This window comes from Opisthorchis viverrini (assembly GCF_000715545.1).
Source record: "Opisthorchis viverrini unplaced genomic scaffold opera_v5_420, whole genome shotgun sequence".
Taxonomy (NCBI): domain Eukaryota; kingdom Metazoa; phylum Platyhelminthes; class Trematoda; order Opisthorchiida; family Opisthorchiidae; genus Opisthorchis; species Opisthorchis viverrini.
The window spans coordinates 70498-94227 of record NW_008752080.1 but is presented as its reverse complement, the minus strand read 5'-3'; the positions used below and the strand labels follow the sequence as shown (position 1 = coordinate 94227).

Here is a 23730-nt window from a genome sequence, read left to right as displayed (position 1 = left end):
TATATAATTGAGATTTGCCGGTCTTTGGTAAGGACGGATGTACCAACCGAACTTATCTGAACAGAATAGCACAATACAGTCCACTTCAGGAACTCTCCGGAGACAAGACAACAGTGACCGCTGGTGAGCTGTTAACAAGATATTGTTTATACTTGCTCGCATCTAGACATTTTGAGGATCAAGGCAAAGTGACCTTTTGGGGCACCACCTAACAATCCCAATAGGATACCAGTCCTTATGAGTTTATGGACTATGATAGTTATAGCCTATCGCAAGCTCATCAGCATATTTATACCGGCAGAAAGATTTAGGCCTGTATATTTACGACCCGAATGTCCTGACGAACAAACGACTTGGGAGACCTAAAATAGGTCTACCGATTTCATCTGAATGTATGGCCCATCTTGGGGGCAAGGTAGCTCGGTGGTTAGAGCGCGAAATTACTGACCGGAAGGTCCTTGGTTCGAATCCGGCCTCTACCTCTCAACTTACCCTGTCTAGGCTTGGGCAATCTGGTACTATTCCAGTCCTGGTGTTTCATTCTGGTAGCATAGCAGTTAGGCGCGGAAAGAGTGCTACAGCTGAACGATGGATCGTCTGGTCAATCATGTGCAAAAGAGGAAGTGGCCTGCATGTTGGTTATTCTCTACATCATATCAGTAAGAAGTGGAATTAGAAGAAAACCAAACGCCCCTTGGTTTCTCTGCCTGGTAATATTTCCCACACAGACATACCCACTTCTAACCAGTGAAACATTGATGGCTTGACAATTTTGTATCCATTATTAAGCTAAGACTGGGTGTTCCATTGTGAAAACTGTAAGTTCCTGTGTGTACTGCCTTACGGATCTTTTTCCTTTTCATTGAGGTATGATTGCAACTCCCTCGATTGTGTTTTCTTTGTCATCCATAAGCTCAATGAAAAACATTCTGACACGGAATACATGCTATATCGCCATGTTCGTCCATTCGAATTTTGCAGCAGAGCTCAGAGCTTCACCTTTGAATTCTCCGGCTTAAAAAAGCTTCCTCGTATTTTTCTGCATCTTTACGTTTTCAGTCTCTTAGTCCGACAGGCCTGTCTTGAAAGTTTCGAGCCTGTCCCTCCAACATCAGAAGCCTTTCCTGATCCGTACTTTGAAGGTGCTTGGTTACGTGGGGATGCGTGCGACCTCAAGAGCAACCCTGAAGTCAGTGTTTGGACATCTTTCACCAACTTTCTGTTTGGCACTAATCCACGTGTTTGGTCGACTGCACAGACTGCTGGCGAAAGGCATTCGAAAAAATCGGCATTTGATCAAGAACTGGATACCGATACTCCAACTTTACCCGTAAATGAAACAAACCATTTAGGCAGTTTGTCGAAAAAGATTGACTTTGCAGTTCCGGGCAGCCCTATGGTTTTATTTCATGAGCTGGCCCAATCCGACGCCACGAAAGCATTGGCTCAAAATGCTGGACAAATGACACGTATTTTAGAACGCACTCCGGTTTTCCTCACGGAAACACGGGCGCACAATGCAGCTTGGCTTTCTCGGCTGCACTCGTCCGTCAATGTCACGGTCTGTATAGAGAAGTTGTTTCCTGCCGAGGCAACGGTTCATTGGTTTGCTAGTCGGTAAGTTACCTTGTTCGATCTAATTTTACCCTTTGTGTCCTCCAACACAACCTGCCCTTCTCCGTATGTCTTTGTTTTTCCGTGCTCGGTACACATTATTGTCGGTTCTATTTTTTTTTTGCAAATTCTGCGGTGACCGAGTTACTAGGAGACACTCGTGACACGTAGGATCACTATCCACTGACCGGTGGAAGTCTCGTCAACAACACTTCTTATTCGGAAAAGCTATCGTGTTTGGTGAACGGAACCGCACTACTTTAAAGGCGCTGACTGTATACCATAATACATCAACCATTCTTGAGCAAACTGGTCGCTATGACTTGGGTACAGTCCTTCTAGGTTACATACTTCCGCAGACTGATTACTTATTATCTTAAACTAAGGTTTGATCTACCGGTAGTCGTTTTTGTTCTTTGGGCAACTCATCGCGTCTTTTCCACGGAGGTGGTGGGTGTTTGTTTTAACGCGAAAGGACGCTTCGAACGCATCTTAGTCGCATCTCAGTCTACTCCACATTCAACTCTAGCAGCGTAGTTGAGGAAGACCACATCGACGAGTAAGGTTGAATTTTTTCTAACTATATGCTAGAGCACGAAGATGTCCCCATGTCATAGTGCGTATGAGATCGACACCCAAGTCCTTGTTTCTCTCGCCTCAGGTCTTTGGATTTACCTGTTCAAATAATTCTGTTGCAAACACATATCTGGTCATAAACTGGAAACAAGATCAAGTAACCTTATATGTGATAAGTGTTTCGTACAATTATCCCTCTCGAATGGAGGCTGTCAAAGATAGTACTTCCCAGGTTAGCCAATGGTGTGCACGGTCCTTCAGATTTTCATGGGGTTTCAAATCTCCGTAGGGTTCCCAATCTCCCCATAGCCTCCATGGTTTTGTTCCCGGTGAGTGATTTTGCTCTTCGAGAAAGACCATTTACAAAATGCATTTAGTGGGCCTAATGAGAAAGTAAGTGTCGTATTTCCTTGAACACAAGCTAGAGCATGCATGGTGACAAAACTTTCTGTCCAATCTAGTTAATCTATTCGAAAATTGATGTCAGAGTTAGAAAAATAAATTTACTACTGGGTAGATTTTGAACTTTATCCAAATATTACAGTTTTGACTTTATTTGCATTGTGACTGTTGCCTACTATGGCTTGTAAACTGCAGTCTTGGCTAGCAGTCTCCCAGTGGACTACACAGTCCTAGGTCCCCGCATTTTGTCTTACGATTCTTCACTTAAAGATTTCTGATGAAGACATTGAAGTCATCCACCTATGACTAATTAGTTGCTAGTATCTCGCCCTCAAACACTTCACTGACATATGCTTATCTCACAACCGTTTATTCTGTCTGTTGTCACATGCACTCCAACACATTGCGTGCACAATCTTCCATTTCATCAAATTACTTTTGAGTCATATCATTTCAGCCTTATCTACAGAGGTCATTTCCGCAATCACTAGTCCGCATTCTCAAGTGACCTCATTATTCTCACTTCCTCCAGTTGGTTGTAACTCTGTGTCCATATACTCCTTTCATATTCGCATGTTTCAACGCCCGTGCACTGCTGAGTGCTGGCTAACAGGCTGGTTTGGTCTGTACATTGGAGTTACGGAATGACTGTTGCCTTTCAGAAAGATGCTTGCAAGACCAGAGTGTCGTGAACTATCTTTTCTTTCCTACTCACCAGAGCCTTTTTCCCGCACGACTTCCGGACGATTAGGTTTTCAGCACTAGGTCAAGCTGACATCGGCATATCGCCGAATGGAAGGGCTGAGGCTGTGTTATTTGGCTGAATAGAGATAAAACCGACCTGCTCTCTTCAAGTAAGCAAACAGGGGGAGGGAACAGAATACTGTATTCGTCATCGCAACGTATGCCTCCGCCAGCTGGAGTTTAAGAGAGAGAGAGAGAGTTAGAATTTGCATGAACTGTTGCACAAAGTGCCGACGTGCTGTTATTAAATTGCGATTAAACCGAGAATGCAAGGTCGGATGTTGTCGAATAACGATAACTTAGGTATCGTTTCAGGAGGACTGAGTTTAAGAAGAGAGAGAGAGTTAGAATTTGCATGAACTGTTGCACAAAGTGCCGACGTGCTGTTATTAAATTGCGATTAAACCGAGAATGCAAGGTCGGATGTTGTCGAATAACGATAACTTAGGTATCGTTTCAGGAGGACTTGGTAAACAATCGGTTCGAAATTTTCTCCAGTTTTTGGCTTTTGATCAGAAATTATAGGTAGGCTTTTACTTCTCTTCTCTCGGGTCTTTGATATTTCAGGCGTCATTATTCCGCTTGATTCTTTACAACTCACCAACAAAGCTCGGTGCAAATTTATCACATTGGAATCAGTTGGATGACGTGGCTGCGTTCAGTATCGCCGGTCTTACTCACCAGCTGGCATTGGTTCTGACTGCTTGAGTTTGTGTCAAATTATCGATCAGCTTTCCCTGACTCCTAAAAGCCTAATAAAAGCGATTGAACCTCAATAGACTGTTCGGTCCTTTCTTTTTCTCTGTTTACGAACTTACGCCTATCGTGGCTTATATCCGACCCAATTACACAGTCCCACCAGACAGTTTCACAGGATGTTATGTGCTCAGCCGCGTTATTCAGCTGTGGTGAAACTAATTAAATTGTGTTTTGTTAGTTTGCAGCCCAGCCTCCCAAGTTAATGCCACTGGGTTCATGCTGATGCGTGCTCTATGTCAACCTCAGGCTCCTTGTGCATCGCAGTTCGTGGTGGTCTGACCGTGCAGCAGAGATGGAAGGAGACACTTTAAACAGTTATGAGAGACTTAATACCGTTTTCGGGATGATCCAGGAACCAGATGGTGCGGCAGTGATCAATATTCGAAGACGTCTATAGCAGTGGGATGAACTGGCGTCAACTGGCAACCAGACACCGTATTCGTGTTTCTCCGACAGAACCAGGGATTAAGGGGAACTTGAGAACTTCTGACCGGCTGAGGCACCTGGCCCAGATATTCTTCCATATACTCTTTAAATATAATAGTAAACCTTGTTTTCCAAGTTGCCTGTTCGTGAGCTGGATCTTCTGCAGTGAGAAGAGTGTTGATAGCTCAGTTTGTGTTGATTCCCACTGTTCTTCTCTGACGTGGGAATTTACTTGCAAGTGTTGCACCAACAGTCGAAACAATGCCATCAACGCGCAGTATATATACGTTGCGTTGTCCTACAGTGGTGCGGCCGAATGTAGACGCTAGTATTCGGTCAACTCCGTTGCTTAAAACGATTGTGGAAGCTGAAGCAGTCAGATTGTTCAACTGCTGTCCATTTTCCACCGATAATTTTGACTCCGTTCACCCAGAGCTCTGATTTTGGCCTTTTTAAAAGGCATGTCTGTTTTTTTTCCTGATTTCCTCTCTCGCGGTTCGTAAGCAGGATGTAATTTCAACTGTAATGTTATCCCGGCTTCTCAAATATGTGTTCCGTTTTCACAGCAGTCCAGCTGGCGAACGACCCCCGCCTAGCATTGTTCGTGGTGAGGACCTTATTAACTTGCAGACCGTTGTGCCCTATCCGTACCTGGGTTGCACGGCGCGCGACATTTGGTATCTTCAACTGAACGAATCGGACGTGATGTACAACTGGTATGTTTTGGCTCCCATGCTTCTTTTATATATATAACCATCCTGGTTGTAAGAGTTCTGCTTATCATCGAGGGACTACTTACTGCACATGACCTAGGAAGTGTCTGGGCATTCTCATAGGAGGGGCCCTTAATAGTGTCCCCGTAGTGCATTATCTCTCAGTGTATTCACTGATTCGAGGTTGTACCTTAATGTTAGAATTCTCTCTGTAAGCCCAACTCTGAAATGTGTATCCAAAAATACTCGCCTGCAGGAATTAGAAACGGATTCCCGAACTTTGAGTGCGGATAAACATTGCAGTGTTATTCACTCAGGATAGCATATAGCTTCATTCGAATATCGATTGTCTGTAAGTTGATTGAATTCATCTGTTGACATGCGACTGATGGCGTCTCGATATTCCATGGATGCTCTGATTCCCGCCATCAGCTCCGATGGCGCCTTTTGGTGTGGCAATTCAGTTTATTTGATCCGTCCAGTGTGGATCGTTGGGAATGTTTCGTCATTATGCCTTTGATCCTCCATTCGCATGGTCCTTCATCTGGTCCGGGTGTAGTTGATCTCTGGGTTCAAAATTATGGTTCTATTGTAGTCCAAGAACAATGGGACTGGAACACCTAGGTGGTTTTCCGCAGGAGGGAGAGGGCTGTCCTTAGAAATGAACTGTTTGGAAGGCCCAGCTTGCTTTGGACAGCGCGACTTGCCCCTCCAGAAAACCTCTATAGTCCGGGCGACGAAACCATTCTTTTCCATTCACTTAATTCACTTGTTTTGACCGTATTCCTTGGTAGGATAGGTTTACTCTGTAATGTGAATTATTTGCATCCCAAAGAACCAGATGGACCGCTCTAATCCAGCCACATGAGCTTTCGCTCGGCCAATGCTCGGCTTCGCCTCCATATCGCATGTGACGTCTTCACAATTGGTTTATCCTCACGCGCCTTTTTTTCACTTATAAGGACGACATCTATTGACTTGCTTAACCTTCTGAATCAATGATCGCATCCAAATCACGACTGGACAATACCTGCCCTTGTAAGTAAGCATGATTGTACACACGGTAAATACGGGCCGCATGTTGAACAGCAATCAAATGATGACTCACTTCTGACCGTGTTTCATAAGGTCAAGCACAAACCAACCCCGTCCTAGTCACCACCAGTCACACTCTAAAGCACTCAAAGTCTATCTTGTCTGCGTTGTCTAACGCACAAACTGGAACCCTTCATGTTGTTGTCTGACCAGTTTACGCTTAATTGTAAAAACTACTTGGAGCCGTTGCCTATAGCAGCCGAAACCTTAGGACTAAAACAGTATAACTAGAATAACGGTGCCTTGAGTTAAAACTATCCAGCTCTTAGTTCTTTCTCTAGCATAGCTTGGATGCACGCGGGACTTTTACTCGGGCCAAGTACGGATAGTCGACCTGGATTGTTGAGTGCGTCCGGCGTTCAAAAAGTTCGCTTGGCGTGGCGTGCGAAGGCCGAAGTCGTTAAGAAACAAGGTTTATTTTAAAAAATGTGGCAATATATGGGGGCCTTAACTTTACGATTTTCAAACTGTTGGAACTGCTCGCCAAACGCACCGGTGCTTGTCGAGTTTGAACTCAAAATCCGGAAAACCTGTCAACATGGAAAACATCACCACTGCTAAGCTACGTTTTGCACAAAATGAGCATGAAAGTTGCATACCCAACTTTATAGAGCACCACAGAAGTGCGGCCTGGGGACGAACACAGTAAAATACCCCCGGGTTTATTCAAGCTTCCGCAAAGCCGATAATTGTGGTCATGGACTGTAAATTTAACAACCTATTCGGTACCTCCGAATCTAGTTTTCAAACTGTTGTTTCCTGTACCCAGTGGTCCTCTTTGGACCCCCTGTGGTTATTTTCGAGTAAGAAGGCCCGTTTATTGAGGGCTGCCTATTGGTCTCCTAGTGAGCTAACTAAAACAAACGCCGAAGTGTCACAGAGTACAATGTAGCTTGGGTTGTAAATTTGAAATTTGTGGTAAACGTTTCCAACGTGGTGAGTTTATTGGATGAGTGTTCCCGATACGGAACTTTCAATGACGTGTAGGTTCGACAATCCCGAATATCAAAAGGAAGAATTGGGTTCAAAAGTCTACGGTACTATTTACACAAGAGTATACAAATCTATGTAACAAACCTCAATTGTCCATGATCGTGACGTTAAGTGCACAGGTCTTTCACTGGTCAGTACAATTCAGTGTCAACGTCCGCACACCAAACAACACTGGGCGGAATATTGGCTCAGTAGTGTGGGTTGCTGCCGCCCCTTCCGACTACAATCTCGTGATTCTGATTGGCGGTGCGATCACGCGGAACTCTTGAGAGAGTAAGTCAGGGTAGGCTCAGCAAACAGGGCACGAAGGCACATTCTCATGCAGACATACATGCTATTACATAGGTGTCGGACCGCACGGTCTTTCGGCTAGGTGAGTGGCGGAATAGATGATCAAAACAAGTGGCGGTCGAAAGTACGTAGGTGGAGTAAGCAAAGGAATCGGGGAATTATCATGAGGTCAATTAGATTCAATAATGGGGACAAGGAACTACACTCAACTTTGCACAGCAATTTGGATTTGACTGGAATCCCATTGGGTCTCTCGTTTACGATGTTTTTTTTTAATTTCGTGCTATTTGAGTTCAATAGAGCATGAGGTTGACGGAAACTCGGGAGTTGCGCTTACCTGATGGGTCCCAAAAAGTGCAAAACTGGTCTTGGGCTGTCGAAGAGTTGTTGACGGAAGGGAGTTGCGCTTACCTGATGGGTCCCAAAAAGTGCAAAACTGGTCTTGGGCTGTCGAAGAGTTTTCAACAACCTGATGAATGAGGGATTACGTTGGGTAATTTTGGGGTCGAAATCGTTTCCTCATTCCTACGACAAACTGATCTGTATTGCAGGAAGATTTACGACTGTCCCGAAAGACTGTTGGACGGCTGGTTGACAAACAATCAGGCGGGCCTCGATGCGGTTACTGTGCCTTTCCAGTCAGCAACAGCCCAACCCGACGTATTCTCAGATACACACAAAACAGGTGGTACTGCCTTAGCACAACACACCCTCGAGGCTGCTGGCGAGCCTACAGCCTCAGACAACACTCCACGAAAACCAAAAGAAGCTCCTGGTCATCCAAAAACAACACCATTTTGGGTAAGTCATGTGACAAGTTCTTTGGTACTGTTGAACGTGGAATTCTCAGTATGCAAAATCTACGTGGTACTTAGCTGCCTCTCTTGGTAGGGGGACAGCCTCGCTGAACCTTAGTTCCCTAATCATCTTGTTTTCTGCATCTTCCAACACCGTAATTTTCTTGAGATTGACCTCTGTGAAGATATAGCATCACAACATCTCCCATCAAACACGGATGACAGTCTCTGTATTATACTCTTTTGCAGCTTAGTAGTCGCACCATTTCAGTCTGTTTGGCCCTTCTCTTTGAACCCGAGATTTTTCTGTGAAGTATCATCAGATTTATGTATCGGTTGTTTTGAAGTCGATCCACAGGTTTGCGCCGTTGATCTGGTCCCATCTTGCAGGCGTTGAACATGGCTTACAGATGTTAGTGCACAGCGATGTTTGTCAAAAACGCATTACCGTAATTTCCAGTTGACCTAATCAAAGACCGGTAGTTCCAGGAAGGGGCTGTTCGTGAGCCCTTTTAAAACCACTTCAGAGAATACTAAATCCATTCAGGTACATCTCGCGAATAAACCATATGGTTCCTGTGGAATTTTGGTTTCGATAAACTCAGCAGTCAGGTAATGGGAAAAGAATCGTTTATTACCGCAGAACTCATCGCTTTACGGTTGATGACACGGTCAACCGACCATCCTTCAACCGATCATCAGTCTTACTACCTACGATTGAAGGTAAATATAGACCGCGATCGTCCAGCCAACAAGACCTTTGATTTGGTGAATGAGTCAATCGGGGAAGCAAGATTCAGTCACTCCGGTCGGCCCGGTGTACAACGTTTGGATGGTCCGGGTTCGATCCCTCATGGGAGTTTGGCCTCTGTATACTTGAGGTTTCAGCGACAAAATACTTTTTAGCTGCAATTGGTGGCGGATTTGTAGAATTCGCTTTCACAGCACACTCGTGTGAACCGTGTTCTCCTTGTTTTGGTGCAGTTATTCTGGTGAGTCCACACCAGAGGAGAAACCACTAGGCTCTAGTTTCGCTGTTATTAGAGTTCATCAATAGTGTACATCCTTCGTCGTGCTAGGCTTTGACACGACATGGGAGGTGATCGTGGTACCATACTTCACCAGCACACACTTGAGGCACCTGAACCATGTCTGAACAGGTGAGCGATGCGATGTTCTGCCTGATACCTCGGAAGAAGACCCCGCAATTGTTCTGGTTGGGTTGACTCTCTGACCTGCTCACCAGAACTTCCTAGTCAGCTGGGTCACGGACGCCTAAAACATGCTGGACAATTTTTAACTGAAATCAATAGACCAGCAAGCCCCAACTAAGCTTGAGTGTCCAATGTGCTTATTAGAACAGCTTCTGATAAATTTGTTCGCAAAACCCAGTACTTTCCACGATGAGCCGAGTTTTTTTGGAGGTAGCGGGGCTTTTTTCCTTTGTCTGATTTCAGAGGAAACTCATACCAGCAACTGGCCCGCACAACCCGGCAGGCTGATGCGCTTTTGATTTTCCATTAGTCTTCTTCCTTAAGAATGAACTAGAACTTTGTGAAGAAATTTTATAGGCACGGGGTTAAATGCTAGTAACCCTAAGAGAATGCGCCCATAAGTAGAGTGCAGTTTGGGCCGCTCCATTAAAGTGTAAGTACAGATGATGTCCCTAGCTTCTTCAACTTAACATCAGCGCACTGACGGGACATGGCTTCTGCATCAGCTATTTTCGAGGTCCTGTTAGATATTGTAAATCTGACTCCATACTCTCGTTCCTTCCACTGAGCAACCGGTCTCACTGGTGCATCATCCCAGCGACGGCTCAAGGTAAAAACACGTTCGCATGCCCAAGTGTAATAACTCAGACGCGTGCGACGTGCATTGTGGGAGTAGTGGCAACACATTTCGAAGATCTAGAGTTCTTAATATGAGCATGCACATCAGTGAGCTCTAATAAGGACGAAATTCGTCCACTTTGATACAGACTAACTTGAACAGTTACACTGAGGCAAGGGGCCGATTGCTCAAATGAAAGATGAGGTGTGGATTACGTCTATACAATAAGACAACGATTTTGCAGTAAATAGCACCATGCACTGTTTTACCATACCCCTTTCTGTGTGCGGTGAATCTCATAATCTTGTACAATTTTTAGAATTTGGGGTCGCAACGACACTTTTCCGCGCTCAACATTAAGTCAACTTACGTAAGAAGTCCTCGTAGATATAAATGCAAATCCTTATTGGTATAGTATGACGAATAAGACATGTTCCTATCGAATCTTGATTGCTCCTGTGTTAATTTAGGCTGCCTAGCAGTGCCTCATCCCTGATAATTTCTTATAGTTGTATGACAGGTCTTGCCAGACGAGGCGCATGCAGGGTGTAAATTACATAGCTCACCACAAACTGGGCAATTTTTGGGGTCGAAATCGTTTCCTCATTCCTACGACAAACTGATCTGTATTGCAGGAAGATTTACGACTGTCCCGAAAGACTGTTGTACGACTGGTTGACAAACAATCAGGCGGGCCTCGATGCGGTTACTGTGCCTTTCCAGTCAGCAACAGCCCAACCCGACGTATTCTCAGATACACACAAAACAGGTGGTACTGCCTTAGCACAACACACCCTCGAGGCTGCTGGCGAGCCTACAGCCTCAGACAACACTCCACGAAAACCAAAAGAAGCTCCTGGTCATCCAAAAACAACACCATTTTGGGTAAGTCATGTGACAAGTTCTTTGGTACTGTTGAACGTGGAATTCTCAGTATGCAAAATCTACGTGGTACTTAGCTGCCTCTCTTGGTAGGGGGACAGCCTCGCTGAACCTTAGTTCCCTAATCATCTTGTTTTCTGCATCTTCCAACACCGTAATTTTCTTGAGATTGACCTCTGTGAAGATATAGCATCACAACATCTCCCATCAAACACGGATGACAGTCTCTGTATTATACTCTTTTGCAGCTTAGTAGTCGCACCATTTCAGTCTGTTTGGCCCTTCTCTTTGAACCCGAGATTTTTCTGTGAAGTATCATCAGATTTATGTATCGGTTGTTTTGAAGTCGATCCACAGGTTTGCGCCGTTGATCTGGTCCCATCTTGCAGGCGTTGAACATGGCTTACAGATGTTAGTGCACAGCGATGTTTGTCAAAAACGCATTACCGTAATTTCCAGTTGACCTAATCAAAGACCGGTAGTTCCAGGAAGGGGCTGTTCGTGAGCCCTTTTAAAACCACTTCAGAGAATACTAAATCCATTCAGGTACATCTCGCGAATAAACCATATGGTTCCTGTGGAATTTTGGTTTCGATAAACTCAGCAGTCAGGTAATGGGAAAAGAATCGTTTATTACCGCAGAACTCATCGCTTTACGGTTGATGACACGGTCAACCGACCATCCTTCAACCGATCATCAGTCTTACTACCTACGATTGAAGGTAAATATAGACCGCGATCGTCCAGCCAACAAGACCTTTGATTTGGTGAATGAGTCAATCGGGGAAGCAAGATTCAGTCACTCCGGTCGGCCCGGTGTACAACGTTTGGATGGTCCGGGTTCGATCCCTCATGGGAGTTTGGCCTCTGTATACTTGAGGTTTCAGCGACAAAATACTTTTTAGCTGCAATTGGTGGCGGATTTGTAGAATTCGCTTTCACAGCACACTCGTGTGAACCGTGTTCTCCTTGTTTTGGTGCAGTTATTCTGGTGAGTCCACACCAGAGGAGAAACCACTAGGCTCTAGTTTCGCTGTTATTAGAGTTCATCAATAGTGTACATCCTTCGTCGTGCTAGGCTTTGACACGACATGGGAGGTGATCGTGGTACCATACTTCACCAGCACACACTTGAGGCACCTGAACCATGTCTGAACAGGTGAGCGATGCGATGTTCTGCCTGATACCTCGGAAGAAGACCCCGCAATTGTTCTGGTTGGGTTGACTCTCTGACCTGCTCACCAGAACTTCCTAGTCAGCTGGGTCACGGACGCCTAAAACATGCTGGACAATTTTTAACTGAAATCAATAGACCAGCAAGCCCCAACTAAGCTTGAGTGTCCAATGTGCTTATTAGAACAGCTTCTGATAAATTTGTTCGCAAAACCCAGTACTTTCCACGATGAGCCGAGTTTTTTTGGAGGTAGCGGGGCTTTTTTCCTTTGTCTGATTTCAGAGGAAACTCATACCAGCAACTGGCCCGCACAACCCGGCAGGCTGATGCGCTTTTGATTTTCCATTAGTCTTCTTCCTTAAGAATGAACTAGAACTTTGTGAAGAAATTTTATAGGCACGGGGTTAAATGCTAGTAACCCTAAGAGAATGCGCCCATAAGTAGAGTGCAGTTTGGGCCGCTCCATTAAAGTGTAAGTACAGATGATGTCCCTAGCTTCTTCAACTTAACATCAGCGCACTGACGGGACATGGCTTCTGCATCAGCTATTTTCGAGGTCCTGTTAGATATTGTAAATCTGACTCCATACTCTCGTTCCTTCCACTGAGCAACCGGTCTCACTGGTGCATCATCCCAGCGACGGCTCAAGGTAAAAACACGTTCGCATGCCCAAGTGTAATAACTCAGACGCGTGCGACGTGCATTGTGGGAGTAGTGGCAACACATTTCGAAGATCTAGAGTTCTTAATATGAGCATGCACATCAGTGAGCTCTAATAAGGACGAAATTCGTCCACTTTGATACAGACTAACTTGAACAGTTACACTGAGGCAAGGGGCCGATTGCTCAAATGAAAGTGATGTGATTGTCACGCAACCATAACACAACCATAACGCAACCATACATAGGAGCGGGATGACTCAGTGGTTGGAGCGCGAACTTACTGACCAGAGGGTCCGTGGTTCGAACCCGACCTCTGTATCCCAACTTCTACTGTCTAGGCTCGGGCAACGTGACAGTATCATAGCCCTCAAGGGTGCTACAGCTGAACGATTATAACATATACATGCCATATTTGACCGGCTGGCCAAGGGCTTAAAGCACATCTGGCGCCTGGAAAATTAGTTCAACGTATTCACTTTAGCCCCATGCAGTGTATTTGCATGAATCTCGCAAGCGAATGCATTATTTGCGTGGCTTATGTACAAAATACTGCTCATTGGAGAGAGGAGTTCGATCGAAACTTGATGACTTTGTCCAAAACAGAATAAAATCGGTAAAAAGATGTCAGCTACTCATGATCCGTACACAAATATAAAATAGACTTGCACATAGATCTGTATACTGTGTGGGATCTCTAACCATTATAAGCTGGAACATTTAGGACCCTGTTAAGCAGGTTCGTTTCGTTCGCGGATTGGTTATCAAATTGTATCCTATCCACTTTTCTGTTCAGATCGATTCATTTTGTTGTCCCTAGCTGTTGTGACCGATATTCACGAGCTCTCTTTTTACCGTTACGAACTTGGTGAATGCACGGTCGTGAAGTATCCATGAGGACGCTGATGTTACTGTGTGATGAATGTGCCATACACTCCTAGTTGCTAAAAGTATAACATTTTGTGACATCTTGCCATTCGGGATGACGCCACTTTCGATGCCGTTTCGCGTTCACGATTCTTCAGGAGAATGTGTTTTGGAATTGATCTGTATCAGCTGATGAACTTGTGTGATCAGCTGACCGGTCACATGGGGTGCTGCAACTGTTTGAGACTATAGCGTATCGGCTGAGTGTATCAGCTGAATTTGTCATTATTTAAATACGAGTTTTTGACCTATACGCATCGTACTTGGTAAGGTGCAGACTAGGTTCAGTCAGCTGCAGTCCGGTCGTTAGCTTAAAGCTGCCCACCTGATTATTAAATGCGTGACTAGATAACATAAATCAAGGGTTTTCGCTACTGAAGGATTGTTCTGAGACAAAGTCGGACTAATGATATGACTTCATTGAATCAGAAATCGTCCAAATCTAGGTAGTGCAGTCATTTTGCAAAATATCCGTTTTACATGAGAATAAACCCCGTCATATCCGCCGTCGCTTGTGGAGTTCTTTTCATCAGTGAGCGTGAATTCCATGAATGTTTACCGGCAATCGATGAGGATTCCAGGCGTGCCAATCACGTATCGGTTTGAAGCGTTGCCACTGTTAATTAACACAGCCCATTTTTACTCATTGCATTTGGTGGGGCGCTTACTCGGGAAATATTATCATCATCATTGTCAGCTGCAATAACCGCGTACTTGTCGTACAGTGGTTGTAGCTGCCACAGTTTCATTCACCAATGATTCGGGGAGGTGGGATTGGTAGCTGAGCATTGGAGGCGGGAGCTGATAAATTCGTACGTACAGCACTGTCAGCGGACTGTTAATGGGGAGATTGGAAAGGGAGCTATGCATTGAAGGCACTAGCTTGAATGCACGAGCGCCATTGAGGGCGCGACTGGGCCATGTCTGACAGTGTCTTTAGCCATTGATGTGGCCCATCTCGGGATCCCCATCCAGGAAGACGGCAGTGACCAGCGCAGCTGAGTTTGCTGGTAAGTCATTTTCTGATCACCTCTGGCTCTCTCCCACCCTTCACATGGTTGTGCGAAAAGAGCCCTCCGAGGAAGTCGGTCGACTGGCATATGCAGCACGTGGCCAAGCCAGCACAACCTATGCAGTGTGATCATTTCACTTATCGAGGATGAGTTATTTCTCCTGATTACCATTCGACGAACGTCAGCATTGCTGATCCGGTGTTCCCACCAGACTCCGGTAATGCTCCAAAGACATCGATGGTCAAACACTGAAACTCTTTTGACGTCCTCGACGTGCAGCAACCAGGTTTCTGATCCGTATAGTAATATGAAGCGCACCGCAGCATTGTAAACTCGAGAAACACCGTCAGTCTATCCGGATACTTGCTGTCACTCACAACCCTGGGCCATTATTTTTTCTCAAAGTAAGTCATTTCATTTGAAAATGGGTTTTATTAGAGTCACTCCAAGAAGCTTATAATAACAATGGCTTTCATCTGAAGATGGTGAAGATTAATGTTTGAACCCGCCTGATTATTCAAGCTTTGCAGTCCGGAATGGTTTTTGGCTGCAGTAACCACTCAATTGTTCCATTCGATAAACCGTAAATGGTCTCTAGGTTTATCGTGCTTCCATCCTTTAGATTCGGTTTTTCTCTCACTAGACTCAACGGACGCGCTTCAGTTCTACACGTCGGCGATTTCACGCCAAAACATCGACTCACGTATAGCAACATGGTCAGTTGGGAAAATGAGGAACATGACCTTGACGTATACTTGAGTGATGCAGATAGTGAAATGAGCACACCTGCGGATACTTCAAAAGGAAAACGAAAAGTACGCAATAAACGAGGTGCCACGAACACAGTGCCAGAAAGTCGGAAAGCCGCTGAAGGTGATGCTTTTGCCGAAAGAACTTTTAGTACGACGAGCCTGGAGCCACCGACAACGGACTCCAACTCCAAGAAGATGCAAGTGAAGAGTACTGAAACGACGACAGTAGATCCCCAGCCGGTGACAAAACTGGACAAAGAAGATAAGGAAGCAACGGAGAGTGGCCGGTCGTCACCACACATGATAGTTACAGATAAGACAAAAATTAAGGTTCCCGAAGACGTTTTGCGTGCCCGTGAGGCCCAGCTTCCGCCTCTAAAACCCGGCTGTTGGGTTGCGGTTGGACTGTACACCACGCACACGCGTTACGACGTCCGTTGGCAAAACGGCTCACTTGAGCGTGACATCAGTTGTAAAGATCTGTTGCCTATCTACTTCAATATCGACGAACACGAGTTCTTCCCGGGTTCGGTGGTTTCTTCGAAAGGCGGTAAGCCTCATGTTTGTTTTAGATTGGATTGTTTTTGTCATATACCAGTGGATTATTAATAAGGCTGGACATTGAGCAAGTCATTTTACACATGGCTTCTGTTTGCTATCAGTTTGGTATGTACGTCACACGGACTTCCGCACGACCACAGTAACCCAGTAGTATAGGTTCCGCCACCTCAACTGGATGATTGTTTGATTGAAACAACAACGGACGTACAACATACAATAAATAAGTGGCCAGTAAAAACCAAGTATCATGATCAGTTTCTGTTGTATTCAATTGCTTTGTTTCACTGAAGGTTTCTGTCTACGGGTGTTCCACTCCCATACACTAATTTTGCGCGCAAAACTGTAGCTTTTGGAAAACCCTAACGATGAGACTATAGTTTGCCGTGATATGACGGTTTGTGCCTCTACATGGTCAACTGAACTATTCTGCGAGGTGTCCGTACGACACTCTCAGACACCAGGGCAATAGGTGGAGGTGGGAGTTGAAACTCATATGACAACTTGTTCTTTGAAAAACTTTGAAACTTTGAAAAACTTTAAAAAAAACTAATAATTAACTAATTAATTAACTAATTACTCCAGCACTCTCCTCCCACTTCCGGTTGTGCTACTCTGGCGGTCCATAGACCCCCACAATAGGCTGTGAAGGCGTGGGCGTCGTTTTGAGTCACCGCACGGATGGGTCTTTGCTTGACTGAATACTCGTCCATGGTCACCTTTGTATGGTTCATTTGGTAGCGTGTGTGAAAGGATCTCACAAACAGTAGTCTGTTTGTTTGTTTTTTTGTTATTGTGTTTGTTTACGCTTCAGTCGATTGCAGCTGGGTACTGTCGTTTCGAATCGCTCTCCAGGACGGGAGCTGCATGACCTGCATTACTGGAAACACTGCAATCGATGTTAGTGACCTTGTTGCCAGTTTCTGTCCAGATTTTTTTTACTTTGTCTGTAGGTGTTGCATACTTAGTTGTCGACAACGGTGATGCTTCTGAAAAAAAAACACTCCTGTGTGTTGCAGTTTTAGTCCAAAACACCTTCATGTTTTATGCGAATGTTATGGGTCACCGCTGGTGAACAACCATGGGGATATCTCATCTCTGATCACATATGGCTAAGTTATGTTGCTCACTTTACTGTATCTCATGGATCAGGGGATGAGATGGCACTGCTTGTTGGGGCGAGATGGCTTAGTGGTTAGTTCTCCAATTTACTGACAGGAAGGTCCGTGGTTCGAAACCGATCTCTACATCTCGACTTCTGTTTACACTTGGGCAACGTGGCAGTATCTGAGCTCTCGTGCTTCCCTCGGGGGGCAAGCCGCTAGGCATCGAAAGGGTGCTATAGCTGACAGAAGAATAGTTCTTCTTCGTGGAAAAGAAAGACAAAAAATAGACAGCTTTTCGATACCACCCTGCGGGGGTAAATCAACCTGTATTTGTAAAGTAATGGAGCGTTTCTCAGCATGGAATGTAGACGTTCAGCTCCCTGCCCGTTTTTCTTGTCAGGGCCGCGGATCTTCCTGAGTAAAAACTCAGTGTTTACCACATGCAGGTGGAAGGCTGGGAAAAGAATGCATCTCTTCATTCCACACAAACCTTCCGAAATGCAGTCACCCAGAGAGCCAGTCGGCACGAGGTATTTGAACATGGCGATCTTTATTAATGATTAGTCAATATGCAAACTTTCTTTGTCAAACATCATAACCATCGTTCCGTCTTAGTAACGACGGAGCCACCTGTTTTGATACCAACTACAACAGAACTCGCATAAAGTAGCATATTGGTAGCCAATTATCAGTTTGTTGCTGTCACTGTGCCAAACGTCCTCTTTCAGCCGTCAAAGAACCTAGAAGTTCTGATATATCGACCAAGAATGAATCCGGGGAACCAGGTACTAGTGAACTTCCAGTCGCTTCGTCACATTCCGTTGAAGACTCACAGGATGATGCTCCTCGTGATTGTGGCATTGTTCTGTCGGCCAACCCGAAAGACCGCATGTGCCACATCCAGTGGTTCCGTACAGTCGGTGAAGCAGAGAACAAGTGAGTTATATTCAGTAAATAATTGAATGTAGTAATTCTGGCTATTTTGTAATTTGCTTCGCGTGCTAGGCAGCTACATTTCCCATCTGATCACTCATTCCTTAACTGGTTTTCAAAATATCGAAGAACTGTTTCTTTGGGAGTTACAAACGGGTGTCCTTAGACAGTGTACGGGTAACTAGAATAAATTGACTTTGTTCTTGAATGTTCTTTTCGATCCATGTCCTCGTTTTGCCCTTATCACTTCGTGGGCATGAACCAGCTCGGCCGAACCTCTGTAAAAGAATAACGAAGTCCAGTGGGAGGAACCGGACCCAGTTTCGGTGTTCTCAGGCGAATACTTACTAGGCCAATCTGCGGGTGACTACTAGGGATATGAAAATGGAAGAATAGTCATATTTATTACCAGCAGAAAAACTAATCAACATTGACAGCCGTCTCTGCAACAGTCATTTTTCTCTCCTGTTGCAACAATTACCACGATAGTGATACGCAAGTGAACTGAAGTCAAACTAGCGTTCAGTTGGTGAATGGTTGGGCCAGGGCTTCACCTTCTATAGGCTTATTTTTCTGGATCATCACGCACTAGCTGGTCGAAGCTAGACTGGAGTGGATCAGTTTAAAATATTTTACCAAGTCTTTTCTAAAAAACTATCTCTAGTCATCGTGGAGAAACAAAAACACTCTGTCTAACTTCTGCTGGACGATAATGACGTTCATCCTACCTGAAGCTGACTTATCAATCTGGATTCAACTTGGTCACAATGGTGCTGCACTGCGTTGTATGTCAGAATGACTGAAATGTCATTCTGCTTGCGTCTAGAATTTTTATATATGGTGCATCTCAAGCCTTTAGTTAATTCTGCCGTTCGAGCTCCTCAGAGGACTGTGGGGTAAAAAAAACATTGAATCACTGTTGGCTCACAGCAAGACAAGCGATTGTTAGGTCAAATGGTGAAAGGCATCAATAAGAGATATTCTGAGCTTACGAGGCCACGCGCATTCTTTTTTGTGTAGCTTTATGGGAGTAGAGTCTAGTTAGTCCTGAACATGTTAACCACTGTGTCTCCTAGTCGATCCTCAGTTGTTATTTGTATAGGGACTTTGGCGTCGTACAGTCATCAGCCATTTACACACATGGCTCATCCCGCATTAGTCCATGATCAAGCACTTGATGATTACCAAATCCAAACGGATATTGGAAACTGATGATCATCTAACTTGACGTGTGTATCGAATTGGGTCGTTTTGTATCCTCCCGTGCACGTGTGACGGACTATCAAGTGTGAGGTGCATGTGATGGGATAGATTGACAAAAAAACTTACTGTTTGTCACCTGCAAGGAATCCTATATAGAATCCTTTCAAAGGTTACTATAGGGCGAAAGGTGTCGATTCGTAACATGTTTCTTTCGCTGTTCAGTTCACGTGCTGTCCATGTCAAATGTAAGAGTTTCCCAGTCGATAACGGAGGGACTACAAAATTCAGAAAATTAATGCGAGCAACCGCAACGTACACAAGTGGATGAGGTAGTGGGATAAATTGTCGACGTGATACATAATCTGGTTTATGCTTCGCTCTCCCACATTGCTGTGATGAGAACCATTACCCCTTCGCATCCGTCTATCGCATAGTCAAGTGATGTCACTCGAAATTCAGAAGTGTCGCAGGGGAGCAATACTGGCCGCTACTCACTGATTTGAAAGCGAACATTCGAATAGGGTTTGTCGTCTGTTTCTCCTATCCAGGCGAACGTCTATTTACCAGAGAGCGTTTGAGTGGGTTCTCACCACTAAGTTCAAAAATCCTTCTTAATCCCGTCGTCTGATTCAGAGTAGACACGTTTCGGATGAAATTAACTGGCCTGGGATACCCAACACAAGGATAAACACATCACCGATTCCATTCTGAGATGTGTACTGCTCTATTCCAACGGAAGATGAGATCGGAAACGAAGTCTGACTTTCTTCATCTGTTTTGTTTAAGCGTGGACGAACAGGGCTCGTCTAGTCTGACGTAACTATCGCGGAACATTCGGAAGGTGGTTGGATTGTCAGAGTGAATAGCATATATGTATGGCTTCTTGGATACTAGGATCATCGGGCCATCCGTCTATTCATGGTTGCTTGTAGACTTCTCGTTGGTATCATGTTACACACACTCACGAGGAACAGATTTGGGTAAACCAAGCGTGGTTCCGTTCGGTTTTCTTGGCCACATCCTGATTTTGTGAGAACTTCCCGAAGGTCGCCATACATACAGAAGACAAACAATTGTCCAGGTTTGAAAGAGGCCTTCGACTCATCTTGCCGCGCTACTTCATGATGGTGTATCCCCTCCAAATATGTCCTGAACATTTGAATATCTCAGTCCTTTTACTTTAAAGCCTTTTGTCCAAGTCCACGGAGAGTAGTACCAGGAATTAACCAATGAATTAACCCGCCTTTTCGACTTCTTTATCGAATTGGTTGTCGAGAAAACCATTGAAGCATCTAACACCCTGCATACACCTTTGGCAGGGACTTGAAGCCCTGGAGTATGACCCTACCGCTCAATTCCGTTCCCACTCCATCCCGATACAGCTATATTGGATAATCTAAATATTTGTGCCGTACGATTTGGCGTAACCTTTGCACCTTCAAAGTGTTATTTGAAGACTGGTTTGTACGTCACCAAACCTGATAATGGCAGCAGAACCACTTGGGACACTGGACAAGCTTACTTATCTGGGTGGTCACGTCGGATGGCAGCATTGCTGACGAATTGAATGACATAATCACTAAGGCCGTTCTGCTTTCCTCCAAATCCGGCGCCTCTGGGGTCGAAGTCACTTTAGTCCGTTTTTAAAATTAGGGTTAAGACTACGGCGGTGCATTCAGTGTTTCTTGGTCTGGCCATTGTGCTTTCAGGACAGAATGCTGCTCGTGTTTGACCGTCGGAAACATCTGACTGGCAATAAGGGTGGTGGATAGTTTTCTATAGCAAAAAATCGGTTTCACCTCTAATTGCTGGGTTGATTCGGCCGCACCAATTTCCCGGGCTCGGTCATGTTCTCCGTATTCCAAATAATCGCCGTGCCTTGTGTTCAGGCAGTTTTTGACTCGGATATGGAGTATGAAAAACAAGATGACTCAAGTGGTTAGAGCGCGAATCCAAATAATCGCCTTGTGTTCAGGCAGTTTTTGACTCGGATATGGAGTATGAAAAACAAGATGACTCAAGTGGTTAGAGCGCGAATTTACTTTACTAAAAGTTCTTGGTTCGAACCCGACCTCTGCCTCTCGACTTCCCCTGTCTAGGCTTGGGAAACCTGGCAGTATCCCAACCCTCGTGCTTCCTTCAGGTGGCATGGCAGCTAGGCACCGGAAGGGCGTTGCAGCTGAACGATTTTTTTTAATGAAAAACAACGAAGGGCTTAGCTGCCAGCTACATGGAGAGGAAAGAAAGAAACGTTCAGCTGTAGCACCCTGTCGGTGCCTAACTGCCATGCCACCCGAAGGTTGCACAAAGGCTGGGATACCGCCATGTTACCCAGACCTAGACAGGGGAAGTCGAGGGGTAGAGGTCGGGTTCGAACCACGTACCTTCCGGTCAGTAAATTCGCGCTCTAATCACTTGGGCCATCTCGCCCCTGCCAGCTATATGCTACACATCTCAAGTAGCTATGGACACAATATTTGTGATTTTTTTGTTGAGTTACCCCACCCTCACGGTGGATTACTGTATTAGGATGTCTACAAAAGCCAGTTACTTCTCTCTCGCACATACACACAATCCACACAGGAAACTTATTCCTATCGGTCCGCCAGAGGACGCCGGTGTTTACGAGTTAACTGCCTCTTCTGACCGTCAGCTAAACTATGGAGATGTGCTGTTGACACAAGCCACAGATGACCCTTCTCATGCGCATATTCCTGCTTGAAGCATCTAACACCCTGCATACACCTTTGGCAGGGACTTGAAGCCCTGGAGTATGACCCTACCGCTCAATTCCGTTCCCACTCCATCCCGATACAGCTATATTGGATAATCTAAATATTTGTGCCGTACGATTTGGCGTAACCTTTGCACCTTCAAAGTGTTATTTGAAGACTGGTTTGTACGTCACCAAACCTGATAATGGCAGCAGAACCACTTGGGACACTGGACAAGCTTACTTATCTGGGTGGTCACGTCGGATGGCAGCATTGCTGACGAATTGAATGACATAATCACTAAGGCCGTTCTGCTTTCCTCCAAATCCGGCGCCTCTGGGGTCGAAGTCACTTTAGTCCGTTTTTAAAATTAGGGTTAAGACTACGGCGGTGCATTCAGTGTTTCTTGGTCTGGCCATTGTGCTTTCAGGACAGAATGCTGCTCGTGTTTGACCGTCGGAAACATCTGACTGGCAATAAGGGTGGTGGATAGTTTTCTATAGCAAAAAATCGGTTTCACCTCTAATTGCTGGGTTGATTCGGCCGCACCAATTTCCCGGGCTCGGTCATGTTCTCCGTATTCCAAATAATCGCCGTGCCTTGTGTTCAGGCAGTTTTTGACTCGGATATGGAGTATGAAAAACAAGATGACTCAAGTGGTTAGAGCGCGAATTTACTGATGGAAAAGTTCTTGGTTCGAACCCGACCTCTGCCTCTCGACTTCCCCTGTCTAGGCTTGGGAAACCTGGCAGTATCCCAACCCTCGTGCTTCCTTCAGGTGGCATGGCAGCTAGGCACCGGAAGGGCGTTGCAGCTGAACGATTTTTTTTAATGAAAAACAACGAAGGGCTTAGCTGCCAGCTACATGGAGAGGAAAGAAAGAAACGTTCAGCTGTAGCACCCTGTCGGTGCCTAACTGCCATGCCACCCGAAGGTTGCACAAAGGCTGGGATACCGCCATGTTACCCAGACCTAGACAGGGGAAGTCGAGGGGGAGAGGGCCATGCCACAGGTTGCACAAAGGCTGGGATACCGCCATGTTACCCAGACCTAGACAGGGGAAGTCGAGGGGTAGAGGTCGGGTTCGAACGAACCACCTTCCGGTCAGTAAATTCGCGCTCTAATCACTTGGGCCATCTCGCCCCTGCCAGCTATATGCTACACATCTCAAGTAGCTATGGACACAATATTTGTGATTTTTTTGTTGAGTTACCCCACCCTCACGGTGGATTACTGTATTAGGATGTCTACAAAAGCCAGTTACTTCTCTCTCGCACATACACACAATCCACACAGGAAACTTATTCCTATCGGTCCGCCAGAGGACGCCGGTGTTTACGAGTTAACTGCCTCTTCTGACCGTCAGCTAAACTATGGAGATGTGCTGTTGACACAAGCCACAGATGACCCTTCTCATGCGCATATTCCTGCTGGTTACATCGAAGATATCTATCCAGAAACTGGTAAACTGCTAATTCACTGGATTGATGGAACGAAGACGGAAGTACCTCGTACACAGTGTCTGTTGCCGGTGGATGCAGTAAGTAACCACTTACCCTGAATCA

The 23730-nt window shown here is 45.3% G+C and overlaps 2 protein-coding genes across 2 annotated transcripts in view; one reads left to right on the top strand and one right to left on the bottom strand.

Moving 5' to 3' along the window:
• The window catches only part of T265_10909 (hypothetical protein), a gene marked incomplete at both ends in the record, with an annotated part of 58599 nt that overhangs the window by 8945 nt on the left and 25924 nt on the right, over nt 1–23730 (top strand). Inside the window, 8 exons of the mRNA XM_009177422.1 lie at nt 1060–1617; nt 5088–5237; nt 8165–8414; nt 9341–9402; nt 10879–11128; nt 12055–12116; nt 15522–16201; nt 18044–18251. Coding sequence (XP_009175686.1) covers nt 15613–16201; nt 18044–18251 — 797 coding nt within the window. The remainder of the gene's footprint in view (nt 1–1059; nt 1618–5087; nt 5238–8164; nt 8415–9340; nt 9403–10878; nt 11129–12054; nt 12117–15521; nt 16202–18043; nt 18252–23730) is intronic.
• Nucleotides 17398–21004, bottom strand: T265_10910 (hypothetical protein; the record flags this gene model as incomplete). The annotated part of the gene is made up of 2 exons (XM_009177423.1): nt 17398–17621; nt 20974–21004. The coding sequence occupies 2 exons, from the start codon at nt 21002–21004 to the stop codon at nt 17398–17400; spliced, it is 255 nt and encodes an 84-aa protein (XP_009175687.1).